The sequence below is a fragment of the Erpetoichthys calabaricus genome, chromosome 10 (assembly GCF_900747795.2).
Source record: "Erpetoichthys calabaricus chromosome 10, fErpCal1.3, whole genome shotgun sequence".
Taxonomy (NCBI): domain Eukaryota; kingdom Metazoa; phylum Chordata; class Cladistia; order Polypteriformes; family Polypteridae; genus Erpetoichthys; species Erpetoichthys calabaricus.
Window position 1 is genome coordinate 146,856,785 of NC_041403.2, and position 23,445 is coordinate 146,880,229.

The 23,445-nt window shown below is 39.9% G+C and overlaps 1 protein-coding gene across 2 annotated transcripts in view; it reads left to right on the forward strand.

The window, feature by feature from the left end:
* Nucleotides 1–1,980: 1,980 nt before the first annotated feature.
* LOC114659521 (serine incorporator 3-like) overlaps nt 1,981–23,445 on the forward strand; it is a 113,404-nt gene continuing 91,939 nt past the window's right edge. Inside the window, exon 1 of one of the 2 annotated variants that reach the window (XM_028812051.2) lies at nt 1,981–2,025. In XM_028812051.2, the coding sequence (XP_028667884.2) occupies nt 2,020–2,025 (6 nt within the window). In that variant the 5' untranslated portion in view covers nt 1,981–2,019. Of the gene's footprint in view, nt 2,026–2,703; nt 2,856–23,445 lie in introns of those variants that run through there. The other variant, XM_028812052.2, reaches the window with a different exon arrangement.

The following is a 23,445-nucleotide window of genomic DNA, read 5'->3' on the forward strand; positions in this document are numbered from 1 at the left end:
GCAGGAGCGATATAGTCACGCTAATCTGAGACAGAGGTGGGCAGGGTCCTCCTCACTGTCCTGTTTCACTAATTTGCGGGTGAAGCCGAGAGGGATGGCTAGTATCATATAAGGAAAAGTTCAGTTTAAGCAAAGTTTTTTTGCAAAGATTAAAAAGTCCAAATATGGGATATAAAAGAGGAAAATGCATCAGATTAGATCTGGAGATGAGATGAGATCAATTCAGTTCAGATGAGAATGGTGTGATCCAGAGAAGGATTGTACAGTAGAATGCTCAATTCTTGTTCATGTTTTATTTGAATAAAGGAAAACAACACCTGTTGTTAATCTGAATTTGTGCAAAGATACAACACCTTTCAGTTTCAGTAGGTGAAGTGACATTTTTCGACACATCACAGAAAAGAATGTCCATCTGTTATTTCTTTGTACATCTATCCTTAATTCTCATCTGCTTTTTCAGTTTGTCAATAAACTGTGTAAAAGGTAGTGATACAAAATGTATCTCTAACATTCAGATTTACTGTTCTTCTGATTCATTTCCAATTTGGGTACCTTCTAAGTCATACGTTGGCAAGTTTGAGGGCATTGTAGTCAATAATCATTAGTATTTCAACAGACAAGGACAATTACAACAAACTCAGCTAAAGTTGAGTGTAGCAATGAAAGATTTCAGGGCTTGGTAGCAAGGGGAAAAATCTCTACAGTGACCCCCCTGCCACCCCAAACCGATGCTCTAAGCTTGTGTCTTATTTGGCTTAATTAGTAATCCAGGACTATGCAACTGCCATTTAAGATCCCAGATATCAGTCTCAAGACTCTTCAGCAGCTGCTCAGAAGAGCATAGCAAGTCTAATTTAGGTCTCCAGAGCATTCATCGCTTTACTACACGGTCCCCAGTGGCTTCAGGTTTTCATTCTAACCCTTTTCTTAATTAGTGCACTGTTTTTGCTGCTAATTAACGTCTTTTGAATTCATTTTAATGGACTTGTTTTTTTTAGGATTTGTTCCTCTGAATTGCTTCATTTTTTTTTCGTAAATGGCATCCAAAAAGAAATGAAATGTGAAGTGAGTGATCTAACAGAAGACCATCTAAGTCAGGGCCCGAAACTCCAACCCATTTCACTCCAACCAGTTGCTTAATTAGCTGCAGAGTCTTGTTAATTAAACACGCTCTTTAATTGCTTGTTGCTGCTCTCATTGTGAAATAGCAGACATTTCCTAAATTGTTGATTTTTTCTTTTCAAAGAGCACTGCTAAAATGTTTTGAGGACCTGAGCAGATCAAACCTTTCTTTATTTTCAGATAGTGTATGATGGACAATGTTGGTCATGTTTTGCTGGTCCTGTTTTGATTCATTTTGTATCTCATTATTGTTTGGCTGCTAATTAAGGAAAAAGAAAAAAATAAGGGGTCTGAGTCTTCAGGATCAAGTCAAATAAAATTATTTCAAAAGAAGTAAATTAGGAGCAAAAACGGGTCACTAATTAAGAAAAGGGTTAGAATGAAAACCTGTAGTCACTGCGGTCCTCAAGGACGGGAATTGGGAAACCCTGCATTACTAGGTTGGACTGTCTGACTTTTCTTTGTTCCAATTCTCACACCGGCTAATAATGTTGGTGATTTATCCCCATCTATCCATCTTCTCAACCTGCGTGTCCAGGTAGGGCCGGATTTTCCTATAGGCTAACTAGGCTTCAGCCTAGGGCCTCAAGATCAAGAGGGGCCTACATTCAAATTGTTAGCAAAATTAAAATTACACTATTCTAAAAACAGTGAACACTAAAACACTGAACTGAAAATAAGGAGAAATTCTACGCATATGACTAATAAACAAACATAAAAATGTATTGGTTAATCACAGTAATGATGTATTTTATTATCTCTCATGTAATTTACAAACTTAAAAATGGAAGGTGAAAGGGCCTCATAAGTGGAATAGCCTAGGGCCTCTTTTCATATAAATTCGGCCCTGTGTCCAGGGCAGGATTATGTGAAAGCTGGATCCCATCCCAGGAAGATATGCAGGTTAGGTGAATTGGCATTGTGAAATTGGCCTTAGTGAGTGTGTGTGTGTGTGTGTGTGTGTGCGCTAACCCTGAGATGGACCCATCCCCAATCCTGATTCAACTTGTCAGTGCTGTTACAATATGCTTTTACTGTATTATGAATAATTGATAAAATACATATTTGTTCTTTCTGCATTAGTAATCTCTAAAACCGTTGTAAAAATGATGGCATGCAAAAATTAAAAAAAAAAAAAAAAAACTCCAGTCCTGTTTTTTTCGTTTAATCCTTGCTGTCTCGGCACTACGTTTTTTTCTTCTTTTACTTTTGGTGTCAACTGTAAAACGGTTAAATGCAATGAGCGGGTTACAAAAATAGATGGCCAGATAGATAGTTTCAATTTCATGCGCTTAGGAGTTTTGCCATTTGGGGAAAGAGTCGCCTTATTTTCCCCGATACCTTGGACGAAGCGGGGTTATACCACATGAGGAGGGGATCTGAAAGCTTGTGCACAACAGCTCGTTTGGCCCAGAAACGTCACTGGCCCACCAGGAAATCTAACGGTGTTCCCGGTGGCCATTCCGCCTATGGACGTGAATTTTGCTAGTATGAATTCAGCTTAGATGCCAAAGCAATATTTGCCCTCGCACGTCTGTCTGTGCCGTGATGATGACGTCACGGCAGTATTTGACAGGCGAGGGGCGGAGTCGTCCTCCACTTGTGTGATGCACAAGGCTGCATAACAGTCCCGCAAGTAGATCCTCTGAGGTTGGGAATTTTCAATTTTCTTGGAACTGTGTCCTTGACCTGAAGTGATGGGAGCCGTTCTTGGTGCCACTTTGATGAGCTGGGTAAGCGAATTTGTTAAAAGTTGATATGGAAGTTGTTACTGTGTTTGGAAGCGAGTTAGAGGGCGATTTACGTACAATTCGGTCCCCAAACTTTCAAACTGCGCCCATCTCGTAATAATTTTTGGCTTCGCGGCGCACCCTTTCTTCAGGCTTTCATATAACCCGAACCGATATTATGCTTGTAAGTGCGCTTGAGCGACGTGTCGAATTACACCATAAGAAATGAAACCGATTAGCGGTGACGGCAAATCGAAACTTGGAACTGTGGGCTTCGTGCTGCCCACTTCCGAATCCGTCGCTTTGTTAAAAACAACTTGCTAAAATCAAATTTTATTTGAAATCTGAAAGCAACAGAGTAATTTCTTTTAATAATATTGTGTTTATTGTGGTATCTTCGTGTAGTAATATGATTTCATGTATAAAACGACGGTTTAGTGAAAAAGTGCATTAGGTACTAAAAAAAATCTAACGTATGATGGGAATGGTAATTTCAAAGATTTAGAGTCTTTCTTTTTTCAAGCTGTGACCTTGAAGCTGTAGCTTAAGTATTAAGTTGTTTACTGTCCGAAGGCTTACTACGGAGGTTTTTTTTCCATTGCACGTCTTAATAATGCCGAAGACTTGGGAGCAAGGGTCTTTGCCGGCTGTTGTCTTAACGACAAAGATTTTAATGTTCAGATGTCAGCCACAAAAATGAGCAGGGCATATATTTTGTAATTTTAGTTAGTCTTTTGCAAGTGCTAAAAATGAAACACATAGAATAATTCAGTGGTAAATGATGATAACGTAAAATTAATAGTTGGGTGCCATGGTGGCACAGTTGTTAACAACATTGCCTCACATCGCCAGAGTCTTTGCAGTGGCTATATTGAGTTTGCCTGCTGTGCCCGTCTCTGTTGGATTTTTTTTTTCTCCTAGTACTGCAGTTTTCCTCCCACATCTGAAAGATATGCATATTTGATACATTTCCTGAGTTTGACATCCTGCGTGCATTGGAGATTCATGCCTTGCACCTGATGCTGCATGGATAGGTTTCAAGCCCCCATAATTTTAAACTGGATTAAAAGTCTTCGATATTGGGGGTGTGAGGTTGACTGTGATTTTAATCTGGTCTGGTGCTTGGATGTGTTTTCAGTTTGATTGCCATTCCACCATAGACTGATTTCTGCATTGCACTTAATATGCAAATCAAAGTACAGAATGGCAATGACATCATGAAATGTAAAAGTGCTTATGTTGAAAAAGGACAACAACCTAGACTCAGCCTCCATATTACAATTTTTAAACAGTCGTTCATTTGATAGATTTATTTATGTATGTATTTTTGTTTATTTTACATCTGGCCTGGATGAAGGTACAGTAATCCTGAAATGCATCGGTGTAAGAGTCCAGGGAGAAAAGTTTTTAAGACTTCATTTTTAAAAGTTTTATATTGACATGGGGACCTGACACCTAGGCATATTGAAATACAGCATTTATATAGAATTATGAACAATTACCTGTGCAATTTGTTGTCTGGGTGTGAAATCTAAAATTCCTGATTGTCTCACAGGCAGGAAATGTTTGGCTATTTCTGGACAACCGAAGGAAAAAAAAATTTCTCTAATGGATCGATCCTGTGTCCCTGAGGCCCAGAAAATGATCAAACTTAAATTTATCCATCCATCCATTTTTCCAACCCGCTATATTCCTAACTACAGGGTCACAGGGGTCTGCTGGAGCCAATCCAAGCCAACACAGGGCACAAGGCAGGAACCAATCCTGGGCAGGGTGCCAACCCACCGCAGGACACACACACAAACACACCAAGCACACGCTAGGGCCAATTTAGAATCGCCAATCCACCTAACCTGCATGTCTTTGGACTGTGGGAGGAAATTGGAGCGCCCGGAGGAAACCCACGCAGACACGGGGAGAACATGCAAACTCCACGCAGGGTAGACCCGGGAAGCGAACCCAGGTCCCCAGATCTCCCAACTGCGAGGCAGCAGTGATACCCACTGCGCCACCGTGCCACCCACTTAAATTTATTTGTGAAAAAAATAAAAAATAAAAACCAATGATTTTTCACATGTAATGGATGGGAAGGTCTGCCCTAGTTCCATTCTGTGGCAGTTGCAGAATAAGACAGATAGTAGCTTGTCTGTTTGCAAGTCCGCAGCATTGTGGCTGTAGTCCCAACTTTTTTTTTTATCTTATGATTTTTAAACAAAATATATGCAGAAGAATAAATCTAATTCACTATTCTACATACAGTGCATCCGGAAAGTATTCACAGCGCATCACTTTTTCCACATTTTGTTATGTTACAACCTTATTCCAAAATAGATTAAATTCATTTTTTTCCTCAGAATTCTACACACAACACCCCATAATGACAACATGAAAAAAGTTTACTTGAGATTTTTGCAAATTTATTAAAAATAAAAAAACTGAGAAAGCACATGTACATAAGTATTCACAGCCTTTGCCATGAAGCTCAAAACTGAGCTCAGGTGCAAACAGGGACACACTTGGGGGGTCTGCTGGAGCCAATCCCAGTCAACACAGGGCGCAAGGCAGGAACAAACCCTGGGCAGGGCTCCAGCCCACCACAGTGCTTTAAACATGCATTTTGTTATTTCAATTTACATAGGTAAGGCTGTACTGTAAAATAAGGATTTATGTATATAGTCGTTGACATTTTTACATTTATACCATCATTAGTTTCATACCTAGTTTCATTTCAAGCAGCTCAGTCTCACTGCACCACAAGAGCTGTTTGTCTGAAGATCGAGAGGGTGACATGCTGCCATGAGAGTAAACAGCAAGGCGAAAGGTTTTAGAACTGGTCTACCATCCATTGTATTCGGCATTGTTCGATTGCTGTCAAGTAGGACAGATGAACTGTCTGTTCTTATAGAAGGTCATGGCACATTCAAATACAGTGGCATTTTTTTGTTTTACGGAGAGATGGATTAAACCTGATATATCTGATACTGTTTTAATAAAATGGAAATCTGAAATGAAGTAATAATAATCTTAAAATGAAGTTTGATTTCACAAAAGTATTGTTATGGTTGGGACACATCTTTAAAAAAAAAAAAAAAAAAAAAAGAGCGGTGAGATGTGAAAAATGAGAGCATCCAGTGGTGGATATTTGAAATTTCAATTAATTTGACTTGACGAGTAAATATTACTCTTCAGAATTGTTACAGCTAATGTCTCCCCCATATACAGTTGTAAACATACTGTACAAATCTCACAACAGAAAATGTCACAGACTTAACAAAATTATTTTTGTTTCTTTTTTTCTGGCTAACCTGTTATGAAAGTGTAATGTTACAAATGAGTTTGCGTAAATTAAAACATCCTGAATTATCTTGGTATTTGGTCAGTTGTATGGCAATAATATAATAGTGTTTGATGTTTTATATTTGGTGGTTATTTTTAAATTACTTGAACAGCTTATTATGATAAATAAGGTAGTACTGTACGTGATGATCAAGTCATTCTTTATAATCCCTATGCCAAAATTCCCCCTTACTCAATTCAATGTTGTTGTACACTGGGGTGGAAAATCCCTTTCTTTGTCACACATTAAATTCAAGATAGGCTGTAAGATGCGTGAACTCCTCTTGGTGAACAGATACACCCCTTACCTGCACAGAATAAACCACCCTTTTCTGGAAGAGAGCCAGGACCTCAGATTTTTGAAGTGGTAATTTTCTTCCCAGCTGTATGCACTCATCTGTACAAAAGGGTTTGAAACAAAAAAGCAAGAGTCTGAAGCCAAGAGAACTGTATAATCTGTAAACCACAGAGATGCAACACTTAGGTGCTCAAATGGGATGCCATTCAAATTTGGCTGCGCCTTGATGTTTATCCCATGAAAATTATGAACCAGGAGAGAAGTCAAGATATACCCTTGATATTAATTACTGTATATACTCGCGTATAAATCGGGTCTTGAAACCCGAAAAATCGATCATAAAATTAGACCCCAAATTATACACCCGTTCAAAAATACGACACTTGAGGTTTTTTTTTTTTTTTTTACATCTTCTTGCCTCCTTCAATCTCGCATCAGTTTCTCAGATGCATCGAATTTTTTTGCAACAGCGCAGTTACCAATTTCTTTCGCTACAATGATGTTTAGTATAGCAACACAATTTTTGGCCTAATAATACAGGGACCAAATGTCATGCAGAAGTGTCCCTCAAACCCCATGAACTTGGAGCATCTTCCAAAATATACCATTGTGTAACATGGCCATTAACTATTTCCACAAAGCATATGCAGACAAGATTGGCAAATCACATCAATCCTTCAAATATCTGTGCATGGGCAAAGCGATGGTCTAGTGTTCCAAAGGCAAGATAAAATTCATATTGTCTGACGGCTAAACCTCAGATTCAGGAGAGCAGACTGTCTTTTCCAGTACCCTGACGTAGGCTTTCTCAAGTGTAGTTAGGAGTGTGCATTCCATGCAACACTGAAGATGCAAAGTAACCAAAACACCCCCATAATATTCAGGGTTTTTTGTTCAGATTACATTCATTGCTTTGTCTTTGTCACTGCAGAGTTTTGTTTAAACTTAAATGATCTCATTCACATGGCCAAATATTCTCTCTCTGTCTCCTTCTCAATTTGTTCCTTCTACCTTACAGGAATATCTCGGGTTGACATCAGTGTTCTGTACAAGTTAAATTTTACGATACTCAATACCTTTTGTATACCACAGCACAGAAATCCCATTCAACGGCTTTTTATTAAAGTACAGTCTTTCTGTAATATAACAAAAAATACTGTGTTCTGCGCCACATTTTGTTACATGTTACTGTTATCTGTTCAACTGTACATCCCCTTTGTCTTATCATTTATGAAAACACCTGATAGTCACGTCCCACACTCACAGTGGTGTTAAAAACGTCCATGAAGCTCATGTAAATCATATAGATCCCATAAGGCAGGGGTAGGCAACGTCGGACCTGGTGAGCCGCAGTGGCTACAGGTTTTCATTCCAACCCAATTGCTTAATTAGAAACCAATCATTGCCAATCTCAGACCTTATTTAATTTTATGGCTTGTTAGTCTGTGCAATGTAAGGCTCTTATATCGTAGATTTTTTTCCTTTCCAAGGATATCATCCAAATGATATGAAGCCTAAAACAGATCATTTTCAGTCTGTCAGTGTTTTATTAAATCAAACAGTGCATGACGAACACACAAAGATGTAATTGGAAAAAAGCTAGCTGGAGAACTGCTGGCTGCTTTGTCTTTTACATCTTATTGCTAATAAGGAGCAATTAAAACACTGAATGCAGCAGTTTAAGATTGAAATAAGCAATTAAGGTTGGAGAACCTTAACAAGCGAGACCACTAAAAGGAAGCATCAAAATGTCACTTAAGCAATATGTGCTTCATCAGCAATAATTGAGTTCTCGTTAAGGAACTGGGTTGGAACAAAAACCTGCACATACTGCGGCTCACCAGGACCGACGTTGCCTACCCCTGCCATAAGGAATATTTCAATACAATGCACCCCTTTTGGCTCATGTAGTCACCCCCTTTATCTCTTGTTTCAGTCGCATCCAAAACATATCTTTAAGCTATATAAACCTCTGGGTTTGGTTCGTTGTAGTACACAGCAATCTGAATCTTTGTCTACAACAGGGGTGGGCAGATTCAGTCCTGGAGGGCCGCAGTGGTTGCAGGTTTTTGTTCCAACCCAGTTGCTTAATTAAAAACCAATCCTTGCCAATTATTTAATTAACTCTGCCATGTCAGGTCATTCTCATATCCTAGATTTATTTTCCTTTCTAAGGATATCATCCAAATGATTTGAAGTCTAAAACAGATGAGTAATTCTCAGTGCTTCACTTTTTTCTCTTCACTTTCCTTCCAAGTATTTAATTAAACCAAATAGTGCATGATAAATACACACAGGTGTAAATGAAAACAAGCTAAATGGAGAAACGCTGATCTCTGTTGTCATTTGCATGGTATTGCTAATTAGGAGCAATTAAAAACCAAGAATACAGCTGCTTAAGACTAAAATAAGCAGTAAAGGTTCAAAATCTTAACGAGTGAGACAACTAAAGTGAAGCTGAAGTGTTACTTGAGCAATAAGGGCTTATTATTAAGCAATTGCGTTGGAGCAAAAACCTGCAGCCACTGCGGCCCTCCAGGACTGAATCTGCCCACCCCTGGTCTACACATATCTCTTGTCACGATCTGGCCCTGGAAATCACTCGCCTTCTAAGTGTCTTGTATCTTAAAGCTTTATTGTTTTATGTATACTGTCTGCTATGCACTGCTTTGTACATCATTACTTCTTAATTTGTTTTTGGTTGTACACCTGCTGCACAATGACATGGAGTGGGCAGAAACAACAGGTAATTCCAGCTTTAAAATACTGTTACTTCCATGAAATAGTTACCCAACTATAGTGTAGATAAACAGGTATTGACTTTTATAATTATCACAATACAAGGCAGGGCTTAAACTTTAACGTGTTTCTGAGCTGGAGATCCCCACTGTATAACAACAAATCCATCCATCCATCCATTTTCCAACCCGCTGAATCCGAACACTGGGTCACAGGGGTCTACTGGAGCCAATCCCAGCCAAAACAGGGCACAAGGCAGGAACCAATCCCGGGCAGGGTGCCAACCCACCACAGGACACACACAAACACGAAGCACACACTAGGGCCAATTTAGAATCGCCAATCCACCTAACCTGCATGTCTTTGGACTGTGGGAGGAAACCGGAGCGCCCAGAGGAAACCCACGCAGACACGGGGGAGAACATGCAAACTCCACGCAGGGAGGACCTGGGAAGCGAACCCAGGTCCCCAGGTCTCCCAACTGTGAGGCAGTAGCGCTACCCACTGCGCCACCCTACATGAATCATTTAATTCAGAAATCCTGTTTAAGCATCTTTTGTTCTGTTGTTTTCAAGGTGTCATAAGTGAGTGCTCAGACTTTGTTAGATAGATAGATAGATAGATAGATAGATAGATAGATAGATAGATAGATAGATAGATAGATAGATAGATAGATACTTTATTAATCCCAATGGGAAATGCCTGTCTAAAAATCCAGAATTTCAAAATTACTTGTGCTGTCATTACCTGTACTCGATGAATTTAACTGTGACGCAGCATTACACTCTTCAATGTACCATTCAAATACATGATGAAAGTTTTCACTTATTGGTTATACTCATGAATGTTAGTTTGCCTTTAAAAGCCAAATGAAAGACACAAATTCATTGCAGATTCTTATTTAGCAATAAAGTATGCTGTTTAGCGATTATGCCTTTCTGTTAACACAGTACATGTCGTAATAATGGGAAGATATGCCTTGTCCTTCAAAGCATTGAAACTGTAAATAAATTTTATTTTGGTATTAACAATTGGAGAAACTTGTGTCACTGGTGTAAACAAGCCAAGTAGCCACTTTGTTTGAATCTTCCTCGCTGTCTGCTAACTACAGTTATTTGCACTGGAAGCACACCGGATCTCATGGTTCTATATGCCTAACTATTGGATGCATGTGAGTCTCGCCCAGCGTGATCCAGAACTGTGTACCCCAGTTAGAAAATAAATGGATGCTTTGACTGATGGACATCTGTAGAAGTGCTCATTACAATCAGAGGATGAATGGCAATTCTCATTTCATTTATTGTGGCTGTGTAGAACACTATTTAAAAGCGATTAATCATATTATCTTTTGATCTCCAACTACAAATGTGTAACAATAGAAGTTAAACGATTACACTTATTTGATCTGCAATATTATTTCGCTTTCAAAGTGCACAAATACCTGTGTCTGAATTAATTCCATAACAGGATAAAAGTAGCCGTAATGCAAGCCTTTATGCATGCAGTTTTTACTGTTTTTTTTTTTTTTTTTCTGCACTCACGTGTTGAAATTCTCTTATGAAAACAGAAAAGCATTTACAGACATAACCTCAGCTTTCATTCTTTTCGACATGTGTTAATGTGTTGCTGTATCATCTCCACAGTCAGAAATTTTTATGTGTGATTTTTACTTCATTTTTATTGTGTGTTATTTTGCCTTCTGGAGTAACTAGTCCACTTGCAGTCATGCATGAATGTAGTTTTGATCTTCTTGGTATAACAGATACTGGGGAAAAAAAGCTTATATCATTGATGTTTTTTGGAACTTTGGTACCAACTTAGTATTGAAATATCTGTTCTTGTAACATCGCTGGTGTTTTTCCAATCTTGTTGAGAAGAACCTGAGCAACACTCCACATATCCTGCCTTAATCTTTATTCTCCATGGCCTCTCCATACTCCACAAATACATCAGCCCACACTTTGACCACTAATGTGGGTGCCACTTTTTTGTTTTGCCAGTACTACTCACTCAAATCTAGAAACTCTGCTTGCCAATAATGCATAGAATGACTGTTTCATAAAGTTGACAATTTCCCTTCATGCTTGTGTCCTTTTTTTCTCATATGGGTCCTCCAGGTTTGTCCCACAGGCACTCGATGAATTGCTAGCTCAGCATCAAATGGTGATCAGTGGAGGGGTTGGTACCTCTGTTTGGCCATGTGGCCGCATCATTACAATTACCATGTGGATCATTGAACTTTGGCACCAAGTTACTGATACTAGGTACATGTACACTTACAAACTTGCGCGGGAACATAGTGCTCTTTATGGACAATCCATAACTAGCATAAAAGTCTAATAACAATTTACTACTTGGATTCAGAATAGGTAGGCTGTTTCTCTTCAGGTATTTCTGCTATTCCATACATGAGTGTTGAAGTTTCCAGGTAACACTATAGAGTTGGTAGATGGTACCCTTTCAAGCACTGAAACAAGAGTAACTTCAGAGTACATGAGTGACTACTCTTGATGTAGAAGTTCTGGATCCATAGCTAATGCTGTGTATGGAGGAGAGTCCATATATTGTACAGGTGCTGGTCATAAAATTAGAATATCATGACAAAGTTGATTTATTTCAGTAATTCCATTCGAAAAGTGAAACTTGTATATTTGATTCATTCATTACACACAGACTGATGTATTTCAAATGTTTATTTCTTTTAATGTTGATGATTATAACTGACAACTAATGAAAGTCCCAAATTCAGTATCTCGGAAAATTAGAATATCAATTAAGACCAATGCAAAAAAAGGATTTTTAGAAATGTTGGCCAACTGAAAGGTATGAACATGAAAAGTTTGAGCATGTACAGCACTCAATATTTAGTTGGGGCTCCTTTGGCAAGGATTACTGCAGCAATGCGGCATGGCATGGAGTTGATCAGTCTGTGGCACTGCTCAGGTGTTATGAGAGCCCATGTTGCTCTGATAGTGGCCTTCAGCTCTTCTGAATTGTTGGGTCTGGCGTATTGCATCTTCCTCTTCACAATACCCCATAGATTTTCTATGGGGTTAAGGTCAGGCGAGTTTGCTGGCCAATCAAGAACAGGGATACCATGGTCTTTAAACCAGGTACTGGTAGCTTTGGCACTGTGTGCAGGTGCCAGGTCCTGTTGGAAAATGAAATCTACATCTCCATAAAGTTCATTAGCAGCATGAAGTGCTCTAAAACTTCCTGGTAGACGGCTGCATTGACCTTGGACCTCAGAAAACACAATGGACCAACACCAGCAGATGACATGGCACCTCAAACCATCACTGACTGTGGAAACTTTACACTGGACCTCACGCAACGTGGATTCTGTGCCTCTCCTCTCTTCCTCCAGACTCTGGGACCTTGATTTCCAAAGGAAATGCAAAATTTACTTTCATCAGAGACATAACTTTGGACCACTCAGCAGCAGTCCAAAGGCGAGACGCTTCTGATGCCGTCTCTTGTTCAAGAGTGACTTGACACAAGGAATGCGACAGCTGAAACCCATGTCTTGCATACGTCTGTGTGTGGTGGTTCTTGAAGCACTGACTCCAGCTGCGGTCCACTCTTTGTGAATCTCCCCCACATTTTTAAATGGGTTTTGTTTCACAATCCTTTCCAGGGTGCGGTTATCCCTATTGCTTGTACACTTTTTTCTACCACATCTTGTCCTTCCCTTCGCCTCTCTATTAATGTGCTTGGACACAGAGCTCTGTGAACAGCCAGCCTCTTTAGCAATGACCTTTTGTGTCTTGCCCTCCTTGTGCAAGGTATCAATGGTCGTCTTTTGGACAACTGTCAAGTCAGCAGTCTTCCCCATGATTGTGTAGCCTACAGAACTAGACTGAGAGACCATTTAAAGGCTTTTGCAGGTGTTTTGAGTTAATTAGCTGATTAGAGTGTGGCACCAGGTGTCTTCAATATTGAACCTTTTCACAATATTCTAATTTTCTGAGATACTGAATTTGGGACTTTCATTAGTTGTCAGTTATAATCATCAACATTAAAAGAAATAAACATTTGAAATACATCAGTCTGTGTGTAATGAATGAATCTAATATACAAGTTTCACTTTTTGAATGGAATTACTGAAATAAATCAACTTTGTCATGATATTCTAATTTTATGACCAGCACCTGTATATCTAAAGACATCCTTTGTTGCCAGAGAAGTTCAATTCTGTGTGACAAAAGCCAGTTTCTGTTGTCAAGATCAGTTACGTTTGGCTCTGCCACAGCACAGCCTGTCACCTGACTGTCGTTGAACTTCACACTTTGCTTTGTGGGCGGCATGAACCCACATTATGACTCCACACAGTTTTCTTTGGCTGAGACTGACTGGGTTTTGTGAGTCATTCAACCACCAGGTGCTCGCCAGTGAAAATAACCTTGAGGCCTAACTACATGAGTGGGTCTTAGATAACCTTGTTCTGGGTGAGTATTTCCACCATTTAATTAGAATATTCTTGAGGGTTAGTTAGGAATTGTCCTTTGTCTGACCTATGATTGCAAATCCCACCTCCACCACCCCAATGACCAGTGTAAAAACCTGGTGCTGATCCTACTAATTTCAATAATTTTCGCCCCATTTCTAACTTGCCCTTTATCTCCAAAATTCTTGAAAAAATAGTAGCTATCCAACTTCATACCCATTTATCTCACAATAATCTATATGAAAAGTTCCAGTCTGGTTTTCGCCCCCTTCATAGTACAGAAACGGCACTTGTTAAAATTACTAATGACCTCCTTATGGCTGCTGATTCTGGTCTAATCACTATTCTCATCCTCCTTGATCTGAGTGCGGCCTTTGATACTATTTGTCATACCACTCTCCTTAATAGATTATCTCTGATTGGCATTACCCACACTCCACTTGATTGGTTTAGATCCTACCTCTTAGGCCGCACTCAGTTCATACAACTTAAAACCTTCACATCCCAACCCACCGCTGTTACTTCTGGTGTGCCCCAGGGCTCTGTCCTGGGGCCTCTTCTTTTTATTATTTACCTTCTTCCCCTTGGCAATATTTTTCGCAAATATAACATTAATTTTCACTGTTATGCTGATGACACCCAGCTCTACCTTGCTGGTAATCCCACCTCCTCTTTTCCACCACCCTCGCTTATTGACTGCATTGCTGAAATTAAATCCTGGTTTTCTTCGAATTTTCTTAAATTAAACAGTGACAAATCTGAGATTCTCCTCATTGGTTCAAAATCATCTTTATCCCAAAACCAATAATCTTTCTCTTATTATTGATAACTCTGTTGTTTCCCCATCATCTCAGGTCAAGAGTCTGGGTGTCATCCTCGACAGTACTCTATCTTTCCAATCTCACATTAATAACATCACCCGGTCTGCTTACTTCCACCTACGTAATATTAATCGTATTCGCCCCTCCCTCACTCCTCATACTACTGCCATTCTTGTTCATAGTCTTGTCACTTCCCGGCTGGACTACTGCAATTCACTCCTCTTTGGTCTCCCGAATAAATCTCTTCATAAGCTTCAGTTAGTCCAGAATTCTGCAGCACGTATCATCACTCAAATCCCATCTATTCACCATATTACTCCGGTCTTGCAGCAGCTTCATTGGCTCCCGATTAAGTTTCGTATTGATTTTAAGATTCTACTATTAACATTTAAGGCCATCCATAACCTCGCCCCTCCAAATCTGTCTGACCTTCTTCATGTTGCCATTCCATCCCGTAATCTTAGATCCTCTTCCTCCACCCATCTGACTGTCCCTCCCGCCCGTCTAACCACCATGGGGAGCAGAGCTTTCAGTCGTTCTGCTCCCAAGCTCTGGAATTCATTGCCTGCGGATCTCCGAAATATCAAATCATATTCATCCTTCAAATGTAAACTTAAAACGCATCTGTTTAAAATGGCTTTTTTCTTTTTCATCCTGATTATAATGGTTTTGTTTGGTTTTAATTTCTAGATTTTCTGATGTTTTAAGTTTTTTATAATTGTGTCTTTTATTTAATTATTTATTTATTTATTGTTGTTCGGTGTCCTTGAGCTCCCTGAAAGGCGCCTTGTATAAATAAAATGTATTATTATTATTATTATTATTAGTCTTTAACAGGAACACGTATCTATAGACAACATTTCTCTAAGGATGATTAAGGGGCACAAGTCCTGCCACCATGCATAGGTTACCAGCTTAGAAGGATTTGACTGGGTTTGTGCTTGGATGGCAGGCCGCCTGGAAATGCAGAGTACAGTTGACATTTAGCCCTTCAAAACTTTTATTCAGTCGCAGCTGGCAAAAACCTTGGCAGAAAACTTTTGTTTTTGCAGTACACTGAGATAAAAGTTGAGAGCAAAACCATTATCTAATTTTCCATACTTCCTATACCCAAGTAAATGTTTTGGGAGGATAACGGATTTAAATAAAAAATACATGAGAAATATTTTGTGGTCTTATTATTATAGATTAACTAGACTAGACTTAAGACTCTTGTTAGAGCCATTTGCCAGTTATTTAGGTCATGTTAAGTTAATAGAAGTATTGTCTTAGTTATGTTAAATGTTTGCCTGTAAATTAGTGCATTGTATATGTGAGGTTCTTATAACCCCCACAAGCTGAATTGAAATGCAATATTCTAACTATTCCTTGTCCCCCCTGATTACTGATTAGTCTCAGTTAGTAACCTGCCTTGCCCTGGGTAAGGCATGGAGGGCACACGGTTTCAAACTGGGCCTTAACGTGCTCAGTTGTATGTGCAAAGCCATACGTTTAGAACGTACTGAATGTGAATTAAAGCATAGAGAAATAACTCATCCAATTGAAGTTTAACAAGAAGAAACATTTTTCTTTTTTGCCTTTTATTCTACATGTGTAATAACTTTTCACTATTCTTGTATGGACTGTTTGCTTTGAAATTTCACTAAACCTTTTGGTGTTTGGGTCATGCTTGATTCTGCCTTACTCACCAGCAGCTACAACTCTGAAACAGAGACTATTGAGTATTTTCAGTTAGTTAAAAATGAATAAAACTAAATATAAACTTTTATAGCTAACCAATTTAATGATGTGACATTCTGTCATCTATTTTTTTTTTTTTTTGAGAAGTGGTAATGGTTAGCAGTGCTGACTCACAGTTCCAGAGAGCTGGGTTTAAATAACCCTCTCTATTAAGCTTACCTTGTGGGTTTTACTCAGGCACTCAGGCTTCCTCCTTCATTCTAAAGATGTACATGTTAAGTGAGGCATGTGTTTGTGTAGGTATATATGTGTGTGTTTGTGTTCTCTACAATCATCATTCATCTTGTCAAAGGCAGGTTTACTGCTTTGTCCCCAGTGTCACTGGGATTCCGGGAATTCTAGTGGACGGACTAGATAGATAGATAGATAGATAGATAGATAGATACTTTATTAATCCCAGGGGGAAATTCACAAAAAATAGGGACGCAGACTTATGGCCAACAGTTCGATGTCCCTGCAGCAAGTGGAGATTTTGACGTTAACATGTCCAGAGTTACACCACCGTGTACCAACATAGAGAGCGAGTCCTCCTCCTTTGTGCTTCCCACAGGTACTTGCGTCTCTGTCCGCTCTAACGGTGCTAAACCCGGGTAGCTCCACATTAGCATCTGGGATGGTGTTAGTTAGCCACGTTTCGCAGAAACACAACAAACTACATTCTCTGTAGGTTCTGACATTTTTCACCAGCGCAGCCAGTTCGTCGATCTTATTGAGATTGAGTTCACATTCCCAAGAATAACAGAAGGCACCGAAGGCTTGAAAACGCCACTTTCTCGCAAGCCGCTTCATTTTTAGCTTAGTGCCGGCTCTGCTGCCACGATACCGCCTTCTTACCTCGTCAGGTAAATAGGGAACCACACCGGCACTGGCACTTGTTCTCAGCGCTCGAAGTTGAGTACTTGAATAGGCGAGTCTCGGCGTGTAAAAATCCATGCCCATGTTGTAAAAGTAAGTGTATTTGTATAGTTAGGATGAATACTTTTAAAATGCACAAGATCTTTTTGTTAGCTTGTGGAATACAACATTTTAATTTTCCAAAATTTTAATTTTACTTGTTTACTGTAGCATCAGTGTATTTCATTCTGGAATTTTGCAGTGTTTGTAGGCTTACTCTGTCGATAAGAGAGACTTTGCAGAAAAAAAAATTGTGTTATTTCCTAGTTCAAGATAAATATCTACCAATGGGTTATTCGTTAGGTCAAGTGTGTTAATAGTGAAAAGTCCTAATATATGAGCATACCGGCAATGGACCATGCCACTTGGCAGTTCTGAATTGGGTAATGTAATGAGTATGGGAATGTGTTCTGTGATGAACTGGCAATCTTCTTGCATTTTGTACCTGCCTTGGATGCAGTACTCTCTGTACAGGTTTGGACTATGTGGAGTTAAATACCTGGCTTCTTCTTACTGGTTTTTAGCGCAGGTCACGGCAGAGAATGGATAATTAACTTCTATCACTTTTATATTAACCTCCATATCGGTATTTTTAACTCCAGGAAAAACAACTCAAAAACTAAAGTTTTTAGCAGGAAAAAAATTCCATGTAGCGCCAACATAAATACCATAGGAAAGGTATGTCTAGTGGTCACTGCTGCAGTGATGGAGATTTAGTACATGTCTATCATGTGACATGTTTTGAAACGGTCAACAACACATAGCCCAATGTTAAATTTGGAACAGTAGAAGCATGTTTTTATTGCATTCTTATTTTTTTCTATTGCTTCATCATGAGAAAGAAGAATGATGGTGATTGATCCACACAATTGATGGGCTACTTGCGTTATTGTAGGCTACTACAGTGCAAGGCTTAGTGACTCATATTTCCCCTGACAAGAACAACAATTCTTACATTGTAAACAGGACTTCATTGCAATCATTTAGCTTTCAGCACCTACTTGCAGTGAACATTCAGGCAACCAAATCTACCAGGAATATAACAACAGTTTTGAGGTATACCGGTACTGATAAGTATCAATAAACCCAAGTTTTAAAGTAGTGTGATACCAGAATTTGATAAATTTTGTACTGGAAGTAAATGGCAGTTTTCAAATAGCTAACGCTTAGTCATTTATAATCTACCAGTAACGGCGCACTGCACTTGACTTGAGTATTTCTAGTTTTCTTCCTCTTTCTCTGCACGTTTAGCATTCGTTTGCTCAGAGGTTGATGTGCTTGCTACTTCCTGAGCAGATCTTCTTTTAGCGGCCCACTTCTTCTCCTCTTTCGTCAGCATCTTTTTGCATTAAAACTGATTAAGTCAGTGTTTGTGTTGCAGTTACTTAGTACGTTTTCTTTAATTTGTCACTTAAGTCTTCAATCTGCCTCAGGAATGATTTAAGATATGAAGAGGTAGGGAAAGTGGCAGCGAAGGTGGTAGTGATGAGAACGGCGCCTGTATGAATGCCCTGCACGGCCACCCTGCTGGCCGCTGCCGAGAGTTGATTCTACAATAAAATTTAAATAAAAAGAGGAATAACCTTGAAGGTCAATTATCACCCCATATGTGGACAGTAGAGGTCACGTAGTATATGTTTACCAGATTTCAGGTCAGTAGGTCAAACGGTTTGCGAGCTACAGGTGATTTAAAATCCTGGACAGACAAACGGACATCCATGGTAGTATATTATAGATAAAGATAGTGGATTGTCCGCAGCGCTGGTAACATTACAGCATGTGGTGTGAGCTCCCATGTCTCAGGGTGATGCTGCTGATATCTTTCTTTCTTGACTTAAAATTCTATTTCTTTTCCTTTCACAAGAGAGCTATGTGTGTGTTCATCCTTGTAGTTATGTCATCTGGAGGGTATTCCACAAGCAAGCATAGCGAGTTTGCCTTCCTTAAATCGAGAAACCAGGCTTGTCCTCACAGGTGGCGCAGTGGTAGTGCTGCTGCTTTGCAGTAAGGAGACTGTGGAAGATTGTGGGTTCGCTTCCCGGTTCCTCCCTGTGTGGATAGCGCTTTGAGCACTGAGAAAAGCGCTATATAAATGTAATGAATTATTATTATTATTTTATCCAAGCTGGTTTTAGTTCTACCAAAGAGAATTAGCCAAGGCAACTGAGCATCTTCTCTTGGCCTTCTCTCTTCTCAGTTGCTGGCTAAAGGTGAAGCTTTGTGTAGTATAGAAGATTGAGAGCTCATTGATGTGAAACAAAAGCTTGAAGAAATATTCCAACACACGCTTTTTTTTAAACCATATTTGATGTTACTAAATTCTCAATTAAAATAATCTTCCCTGCTCATTACACAATGGTAAAAGTATTATAACCTAAACTATTCGTCTCTCTCTCTCCTCTCTGTCTCTCTCTCCTCTCTCTCGTTCCCTGTCTCTGTCTCTCTCTTCCCCTCTGTCTCTCTCTTCTCCTCTCTCTCTCTCTCCTCTCTCTCTCTCTCTCTCTCTCTCTCTCTCTCTCCTCTCCTCTCCTCTCTCTCTCTCTCTCTCTATATATATATATATATATATATATATATATATATAATATTGTTGTGATTCTGAATTACCTCTTGAACCCTCAGGTACCACTCCAAACACCAGGTAAAAGTCCAAGACTTCTTTATTTTCTTATAATACAGTGCCCCAAGCACCCTCCACTCCACACTACTCGTATAAACAATAAACACTATCACAAATACCAATCCTCCTCTCCCAGACACTTCGCCACCCTACCTCCCAGCTCAGCTCAGTGTCTGGGCTTTCCCAGAGTCCTCTTATACCCCCTGACCCGGAGGTGTTCCTGCCCAACAGTCCACAAATCCTTATTACTTCCGGGTCAGGGTAAAAGTCCTTTTCTTCAACCTGGAAGTACATCATCTCTCCTGTTCACGTGACTAGGACATACTTCCAGGTTATAGGGCACATATGAGTCCATGAGCCTCCCTACAGCGACTCCCGGTGGTCCCCAAGGTATCCAGCAGGGCCCCTATAGGGTTGAGCTTCCAAGCTCAGTTCCTGTGGTCCCCAAAGCCACCAGGGCGGTCACCCCCTCGTGGTCTGGAGGAGGCGTAATCCCTCCTTCTGTCCTTCCGGGCATCCCGGCTGGGTTCCACACCCAGCCGCCTGTGACAATAAATATATATATATATATTTATTTATATGGCCGGCAGTTTATCCCAGCCAATACCCCCAAATCGCTAGATGGAGCTCTCCCTGCAACATGGAGGGGCCCCGAATTCCAGCAGGTCATCATGGATGTTGGAGTTGTTCTTCACAGCCCTGCTGGATACCGTGGGGGCCGCCGGGGCCGCTGCAGGGAGGTCCAACGTCCTGTACTTTCTGTATAGCCCGGAAGTACTTCCCAGTCACGGGAACAGAAGAAATGATGTACTTCCAGGCTGAAGAAAAGAAGAGTTTTGATCTGATCTGGAAGTGCTAGGAAGTCACGTGGACTGAGGAACAGAAGCACTTCCGGGTCAAGGAGTTTAAAAGGACTGTGGGAGGTCCCAGCAGTGAGCCGAGTTGGGAGGAAGGGTGACTGACATGCTGGGAAAAGAGGATTTGTTTATTGATTAGGAATTGTGTAGTATTGATTATTGGGTATTGTGGAGTGTAGGTGCTTTGTGCACATTGTTATTATAATAAACTAGCAAAATACCCGCGCTTCGCAGCGGAGAAGTAGTGTGTTAAAGAGGTTATGAAAAGTAAAGGAAGCATTTTAAAAATAACGTAACATGATTGTCAAGGTAATTGTGTTGTCATTGTTATGAGTGTTGCTGTCATATATATATATACATATACATATACACTGTGAGAGATTAAGGCCTCCGTGAGCCCTTGAACCCTCTGAGCAGACGTCAGACACCATATAAACGTCCAAATATCACGTTTATTTAGACTTATATGTGCACCTAGCACCCTATATACTACAACACTCATATATAACTAATCAATAATCAATACAATACACAATACCACCACTCCCAGACACGTTGCCACCCTACCTCCCATCTCAGCTCGGCGTACTGGGCTTTCCCATAGTTCTTTATACTCCCTGACCCGGAAGGGGTTCCTGGCACAACCCACAAGTCCGTATTCCTTCCGGGTCAGGGTAAACAGTCGTTTTCTTTAACCCGGAAGTACATCGTTTCCTCCTGTCCTGGGATTATGACGTACTTCCGGATCATAGGGCATATAAGAGTCCCCGGGTTTCCCTACAGCGACTCCTGGTGGTCCCCAAGGCATCCAGCAGGGCTGCGCATAAAAACTACATAGTCCATGAGTCCCTGCTGGAACTCGGGGCATGTCCATGCTGCAGGGAAAGCTCCACCTGGCGGCCTGGGGGTATTGGCCGGAATGCCAAGCCGGCCACATATCACAACACATATAATATATATATATATACAGGTACTTGTCGACATACGACCGCGATTGGTTCCGACTGACTGGTTGTAAGTTGATCTGGACGTAAGTCGGCCTATGTTAATTTAAGGTAAGAATATTAGACTGGGTAATAATATTGTAATCATCTTAAAGTAATATTTTATCAACATTTTCTTACTTTCTAAGACAAACACAGCATACTACAGTACAATTTGTTTAATATGTGGAAAACGTACAAAACAAGAAATACTGTACTGTACATTTAATTCCTGGCACCACTGGTGCTTGGCTGCGGGTTGTCGATATCGCCTTCATCAGATCAGGCGAGGCTGCGGACGGGGTGATGGGAGGAGTTGCTCTTTTCATAAACATAGTGAGCTTCGTCTGAATTGTTTGTTTTTTTTTCTTCATAAATTTCGCAATAAGGACGAAATGTGTTGCGTGCCATCCGTTCAATCCTCGCAAATCGTTCAATATTTGGGTCCATTTTTTCAAAATGAGCGAGGAGTTTATTCAGTAGAGATAAATCTTCTGACAATCCCTTTGTGGTGAACATTCTTTGTGGCACCTCCTCCTCTTCGTCTTCGTCTTACTCCAATTCTCTTGTTTCTTCTTCCGCCACTCTTTCTTCTTCCAATTCTATCAGCTCTTCATTCATAAGTTCACCTGATTCCCGGTCTAGCAACTCCTCGACATCTTCCATTTCACATGCCAATGAAAGGTCTTTTGACAGTTTCACTATTTCTTCACGAATCTCATCAAGTTCTTGTTCACTGTTAAATCCAGCAAAAGTATTTACATAACGCTTAACACACTTCTTCCATATGCCATTCATACACTGTGAGTCGACATTTCTTGCGGGGAGGGCTTCTGTTTTCTCTGATCTGAGTTCACCTCTGTTATAGCGCGTCTTTATTTGAAAAGAGCAGTGTCATATCGGGGCGAGTGTGAACGCTAACTTTGACAAGCACTATAAATTTACAGCGGTTGTTACAGACGTAAATCAAATGTATGTTTTTATTGTATAATATTAACAATTACAGCAGCTCTCTACTCAAAGCGGTAAACTCGAGAAGCTGCTAGCATCGAACCCAGAAGCTCTTGATTGGGAGTCAGCAGTTGTGTGTGGGAACTGTTAACATTTGAATGTGATGATTGTATATAAAACTTGTGCACGAACGAGACTGGGATAACTGTGGATGTGGATGTGAGTGGTGTGTGTGACTGAGAATGACTGGTGTGAAGCCTGAAGTCCAAATATCAAATAAACACTTTTACAAGTACAAGTATAACAGAACAAGTGCGCTTTTATTCAAGAAGAAAAAAGAAAGCAGGTTGCGGTAAGCAGTTGATGCGACTGCTTGCGTAGTGCAATCCTAAGAACTGCCCAATCAAGAGCTTCTGGGTTTGATGCTGGCAGCTTCTCAAGTTTGCCGTTTTGAGTAGAAAGCTGCTATTAGTGTTAATATTATAGGGTTATATGTTAGGGTTATATTATTATCGAAAATTGCCAAAACAACAAGACACAAACACACGTGGGGCAACACTGCTGCATATATTTTTACTGCTGCGTAGCGAGATTTGAGAGTGCGGGAAACTGGCGCTGCCAACAGCTGGCGGGGGAAACAGTCAAACGCGTCGTAAAGTCGAACAGTCGTAACTTGCATAGGTCGTATGTCGACGAGTACCTGTGTATATATATATATATATATATATATATATATATATATATATATATATACATATACACACATATTTATATATACATATACATACACACATATACTATATATATATATATATATATACACACACACATATATATTATATATATATATATATATATATATATATATATATATACATATATTATATATACATATACACATATATTT